The sequence below is a fragment of the Oncorhynchus nerka genome, linkage group LG26 (assembly GCF_034236695.1).
Source record: "Oncorhynchus nerka isolate Pitt River linkage group LG26, Oner_Uvic_2.0, whole genome shotgun sequence".
Taxonomy (NCBI): Eukaryota; Metazoa; Chordata; class Actinopteri; order Salmoniformes; family Salmonidae; genus Oncorhynchus; species Oncorhynchus nerka.
Window position 1 is genome coordinate 15782182 of NC_088421.1, and position 6492 is coordinate 15788673.

A 6492-nucleotide genomic window follows, 5' to 3' on the forward strand; every position below is an offset into this window, starting at 1 on the left:
CTAGCAGCCAATTCTAGATTATTTCCCATTATTTAGCATGTTATGCATTACCTCTTGGGTGCACTTCCCTATCTCTATACCACCACTACGAGTGCATAGTGTAGTGCCCTCAAACTCAACCCTGGACCTCGAAGCCAATGCCAATTATTTTTTTCCTTTTCTTCCATTGTTCCCCTCTCATCGGGGACCGATTTAGACCTGGGACACCAGGTGGGTGCAATTAATGATCAAGTAGAACAGAAAACCAGCAGGCTCCAGACCTCTTAGGGTAATTGAGTTGAATACCGCTGTAGTAGATTAGTTACCCTATAACCATGTATCCATCAACAGTTTTTATGTGAGTAAAGGCCTGCCGTATAAAAATACATCACGACAAGTGTGATAGAAACAGGATGTGTCCTTATAATTTTGTAAATGTTTACAATTTCTTTGTACGACATAGTGGGCTCTTTGTGTCGGTAAAATTAATTGTGCGACAAATTGCGGTAGAAATGATTTCTTACGCAATTTGATAGAATAATCATCACGTTGAGGTAGATTTGCATGTTGTGTGGTCCTCCCACTGCAACTTGGTAAAGCATGCAGTTGTCTACACTACAGGGTGCTGAAAGTGCAGTGATGAACTTGATGCTCCTTTCCAATAAAATCGAGGGTCTTAATTTGTATACTAGTGACATGATCGGTGCTTAACTGCCAATTAACAAATTATTGTTCTTATCATTTAACCTAACCTATCCAGTGTACACTATCAGTGTATCACTACCTTTATTCAGTACATGAAACTTGATCACACACCACCTTTTATCCACACAAAAAGTGTCTGATGGAAACACCTCTGGTGGGGAAAGGCTTTTAATGCAGATTTGATCACATTTGTATGAATATCTGTTGCAAATTAGATGGAAACCTAGCGATGAAGTATTTTGCCCCCTCATCCTGAGGTTAATAATTTTCACAGCAAGGCTTGAATTCAAATACACAAGCTCTTTGAGACACGACAACAGTTTCAGCATATACAATAGGTGAGAAACCATGTCATTCTCTCAAGGATGTATTAAGTAAAAATATTTATTCTTAAAACAAAAATTACAATTAAGGGAGAGATACAGTAAAGACACTTCTCTCATCACGTAGCATCTGGATGTGAGAAAATTACAGATCATCTGGCTTTTAACACAATTGAAACTCCCAAGATCAGAGTGAGAGTGGATGGGCATTACATATTGTGCTGGAAACAGAACATAGTCCTTCACAATGTACTTGTGAGTAGTCCCTTAAGTAAAACTAAATAAAAATAACTGACAGGACTGCAAGCTACACTACGGCTAAAATGCAGACTGAGCATTCCCACACACTCACCATGACAATCTCACATATAGCTAATTTTAGTTACCACCAAGCACTTCAGAATCCTAAAAATAATTCCTTAAAAACAAAACTAAAGATAAAACAGACAAAGTATACCCGTGAAACTCCCATGACGGTTTCCAGACAAGACATATACACTACAAGCACATGGACACAAAAAGTTTCATCTGACCTACCAACCTTGTGGAGGCCGGCCATGTTTGAGTTCAGTTCAAGCCCGCTTGATTGGTCGACATGGAGAAAAATCCATAATCAAGGTACAACCTTCTCACAAGTCCTGGAAACATGGATGTTTCAGAACATGTCTAAGGAGGTAATTTCAAAGTCCACCTTGAGGGAATTGATGATAATAGTCCAGAACAAAGCCCCCGTTACAGTCAATGGCTGCATTCACACAGGCAACCCAATTTGGAGCTTTGTTCCACTAATTAATTGGTCTTTTGACCAATCACATCATATCTATTCAAAGCTTATCTGATTGGTCAAAAGACTAATTAGTGGGAAAAAAAATATCTAAATGCTGCCAATGTGGCTGTTACTAGGAGTTGGTGAGAAGAGGATAAGTGGAGTGTTCAGTAGAGGGCTTCATTGTTGCTGCTTCGTGGCCTCTTGATCTTCTCTATGTTTTTCAGGATCATGTCATGTAATGTCACCTGCAAGCAGATGGGGGTTTGGTTATTACGGTAAACAAATATCTGCACCAGAACATGACAGGCTAACAACATAAAGTTGATACAACTTGGTTGAACAGAGCCAGAACAGTGTGCATGTATTGCTCACATATTGATTCCTCAGCTCTGACACAATGATCTTGAGGCTGATGTATTCCTTCTCGTCTATTTCAGTCACCGTGCGCTGGTAGTCCTCCTGCAGACAGACGGATGGTCAACAACGAGAGGACTCAGGGCAGCAGATTGGATGTGGATGTAAATAGTATGCAGTTAACACTTACCACATGAGGGTACTTTGTAATTTTTGAGACTAGCTTCGCTCTGGTGATGTAATACCTGTTGAAAACAAATGTTTGAGACAGTCCAAGGAACCGTTTTTAGAAGGGATTTTTGTGAAGTAAATAAAAACACAAGGTAGTGTATACTGTGGCATACCTGGAAATTTGGTCCAGGTAAGAGGCTGCCTCTCCTTCCACAGTCCTGAGCTCAGCAACAGTTTCCTCCTGTGGACAGAAACAACAAGGCCAGCATCATCTGACAGAAAGGCAAAAGAGTGCAAGTACTGCCCCCTAGTGTTGGAGATGTGTTCATGTTTGGAAAAGTAGACCAGAAGCTAGACATGTGAATGTCTCTGCACTCATACTGATGGGAAAGTATAATACCTGGATGGATACACCAAAGTTGTTACCATCCTCTATTCTGGGGATTAAGAGCTGGACCCACATTTTGACCTGAGAGTGAGAGACATACAGATGAGACAGTCATTTCTTAACAGTAGATCTCCACTAAGCAATTCAGAGTGGGAGCCCTCAAAAAGCAATCAATGAAAAATGGATGTGTTTGTGGGTACATACTGTGTTGCATTTCTCTATGAGGGTTCTTATTTCTGGCTTGACTCTTTCGATCAGGTCCACCAGCTGGCCGTTGCTCTTTATCATCCCCCCTGGCATGCCAAACACATTGGGGCCATCTAGAGAGGTGGGATTGAGAGGTCAAACATCCAAGCAGCTTCTAGCTAATATAGAATACTGCAAATCAGTCAAGTGTAGTCTACTCTTCTATCAAGAAATGTATTGAAGATGAATGGTTCTGGCATAAGTCGGCATTGACAGACATTAAGAGATATCAACAAGTGTATTTTACAGTACAGAAATGCCATCAGACTTACTATGCAAGTATTAAATGGCATGACAACAGGCAGTAGGGTTTACCTTGACAGTTATCATCTAGTCCATCTTCCATTTTCCGTTTTCTGGAATTTTGCTATAAACATTAACCTCGGGTTAACATAGGCATTACTTCTGTTACAGGTAGGTCTCCCTAGATCAAAAGGGGTTCCACATTTTTCTACCTCGAACAGTAATGGTCAAGAGCTTTGAGCACAGTGACCTGCTGAGAGTCAATGAGCCATTCTGTTTATGTCTCATTAACATTCTTTCACAGTGTTTTGTTAAAGTGAGTGAGAGACTACTAGTGTTGGCTATCCTCCACTTTGTTCAGGGTAGTCTCTTTTCAGATGTGGAACATACCCTTGTGATCAGACTAATGAAGTTGTTAGGCAGCGCCAATATAAACAAATGCTTGCTAACTGTGGTTGCAGGTCTTTGTTCCAGCCAAGCAGTAACACACCTGATTCTACTTTTCATAGTCTTCAATCAAGATCTGATTTGCTAAATGAGGTGTTAACTGTAACCATGGGGGCAGCAGGTAGTTTAGAGGTTAGAGCATTGGGCCACTAACCAAAAGGTTGCTAGATTGAATCCCTGAGCTGACAAGGTAAAAATCTGTCATTTTGCCCCTGAACAAGGCAGTTAACCCACTAGGCTCCCATTGTAAGAAAAATACATATTTTAACTGACTTGCCTAGTTAAATTTTAAAAAATCAACATGTAATTGACTAAATCATGTTTGGTATTGAATGTATACACTTGTATACACATGATACTGATTTGATGCAAATGAGAATCCATGAACTTACCACATCTACTCCATCATGGCTATTGTTGAGAATGATTGGGTCTGGTACTTTGATGTTTATCTCCGAGTGGATCTCTTTCAGGTCTGCGACATTCAGAATGGGCTCCTGGAAAGGATGAAGAAATCAAATCAAAGTATTTGTCACATGCTTCGTAAACCACAGGTGTGGACTAACAGTGAAATGCTTACGGGCCCTTCCCAAAAATACAGAGAGAAATGGAAAAATAATATCGCGTGGAATAATTACACAATGAATAACGATAACTTGGCTATACTGACTCGATGTGCAGGGGTACGAGGTAATTGAGGTAGATATGTACATACGTTGGGGTAAAGTGACTAGGCAACAAGATAGATAATAATAAACAGTAGCATGTGATGAGTCAAAAGAGAGTGCAAAAGGTTCAATGCATATAGTCCAGGTAGCTATTTGGTTAACTATTTAACAATCTTATGGCTTGGTGGTAGAATCTATTCAGGGTCCTGTTGGTTCCAGACTTGGTGCATTGGTACCGCTTGCAGTGCAGTAGCTGAGAGAACAGTCTGACTTGGGTGGCTGGAGTACTTGACAATTTTTAGGGCCTTCCTCTGACACCGCCTGGTATTGAGGCACTGAAAGGTAGTGCGTACGACCCAGTGCTTGCGGTCGGATGACAAGCCGTTGCCATACCAAGCAGTGAAGCAGCCAGCCAAGATGCTCTCAATAGTGCAGCTGTAGAACTTTGAGTATCAGAGTGTCCATGCCAAATATTTTCAGCCTCCTAAATGTGGAAGAGGCTTGTCATGCCTTCCTCACAAATGTGTTGGCGTGTGGAGTAGAGCTGGGTGATATGGATAAAAATCCATAGCACAATAAATTGCCTGAATTGATGCAATAACGATAAATTACAACTATGTGCACTACAGATTATTTTTTTATTATCTACTACTGGTTTGATGGTTGTAGCCATCAACTGTCCCATTAACACTCACCCATATTAGCAAATGTATTTAACTTAAAATGTATCTAGTATAGGCTACTTATTGATATAAGCAAAGTTCTTGTGATTGGTGTTGATAATTTTCAGTTTATCGTCCCAGCTCTAGTGTGGACCATGTTAATTAGTGATATGGACACAGGAACTTCAGGCTCTCAACCCGCTACACTACAGCCACGTCGATGGAGGCGTGCTCGGCCCTCCTTTCATGTAGTCCATGATCAGCTCCTTTGCCTTGCTGATGAGGGAGAGGTTGTTGTCCTGGCACCACACTGCCAGGACAACAAGGGTGGTGCCAGGACAACGCATCACAGCTGACAACACATCATGTAAGCTGTGACAGTCCTTAAGGGGCTCTGGATTAACCTAGATTCTATTTTGACAAAGAAATGTACAACAATACAATCCCTGTTAATAGAATATGAATTACCTTCAGAAAGCTGTCAAGTTCCAGCAACTTTTTGGGGAAAAAGTCTGCAACCAGGTTTTCAGCCTAGTGAAGATCAAAGTTTTTTTTAAATGAATGGTCACGTGTGCACCAGCATCAGTATATACATGATGCCTCCTAACAGTTATTTGTGGTTGTTGGACAAATTTCTGAAATAGAAGACTAGGACTATCAAAAAACTAAAATAAGAACATGTTGACATAATAGATACTCACCTCACCCGTGATCCGCTCTCTGAAGGCGTCAACCTATAAGAAAATAATAATAATAACCCTTTTCGAACACATCTTATGACGTGATAGAAAAACCACGTTGAATGACAGTCCAATAACACCACGTGCCATTTGATGGGAGCAGCTGTTCTTACCACCCGTTTTTTCCCGTCGTGTCTTTATCTGTAGCTAGCAGGCGACCTATCTAGTTAATTCTGTACATATGCTAATGTTATCGCTCTCCCCAAGAACTGGTAGTGTTATAGCAGAGGAAGTGGGAAATATTTAGTTACTAACGTACTAGCTAAGTTTCTGCAGAAAAAGACAGCCCTCGTGCGTGGTGTGGGATTCTGTACACAAACAAACAAATCGGTACTGTCCAGTCTCAACAGGATAGATAAACAAACACCACTTGACTGAGCTCAGATTCTCTAATAAAACATTCATAGATGATAATAATATGATGCTAATAACGTAGCTAGCTACTATAAGCAATGAGCAAAATGTAGCTAACCTCCCTAGCTAGGCCTGGCAAGCATTCTCAATTATTCAACTTCTGCGTCAAAGTAATTGTGAAAACATTACCTTTGTTTTGAGGTCATTGTCTACCTTAATGCCCTTTGAAGACATAATTTGAAATAAATCAAATTAGCTGATATAAACAAAACAAAAACGGTTTTAAGTGGGTCGTTGTCGCTTTTGCCGCACACTGCTTCGAAATCAAGTTATGACGTAGAAAAGATGCGACTCGTAAAACAACCACGTGGACCAAAAAAAAGTATCACTAGCTATTTTTCTCGTGGATTATTTTAAAATACAAGATTATATATTGATTTAAA

At 40.3% G+C, this 6492-nt stretch overlaps 1 protein-coding gene across 1 annotated transcript; it reads right to left on the bottom strand.

Moving 5' to 3' along the window:
- Positions 1-1052: 1052 nt before the first annotated feature.
- Positions 1053-6387, bottom strand: LOC115110533 (proteasome activator complex subunit 3-like). Its single transcript, XM_029636280.2, has 11 exons — positions 6239-6387; positions 5657-5689; positions 5424-5486; positions 4018-4122; positions 3251-3302; positions 2894-3009; positions 2702-2770; positions 2475-2542; positions 2321-2375; positions 2149-2235; positions 1053-2021 (listed from the first exon to the last, which is right to left on the bottom strand). Exons 1-11 carry the CDS (start codon positions 6281-6283, stop codon positions 1941-1943), a joined length of 774 nt encoding a protein of 257 aa, XP_029492140.1. The 5' UTR covers positions 6284-6387; the 3' UTR covers positions 1053-1940.
- Between the last annotated feature and the right edge of the window lie 105 nt (positions 6388-6492).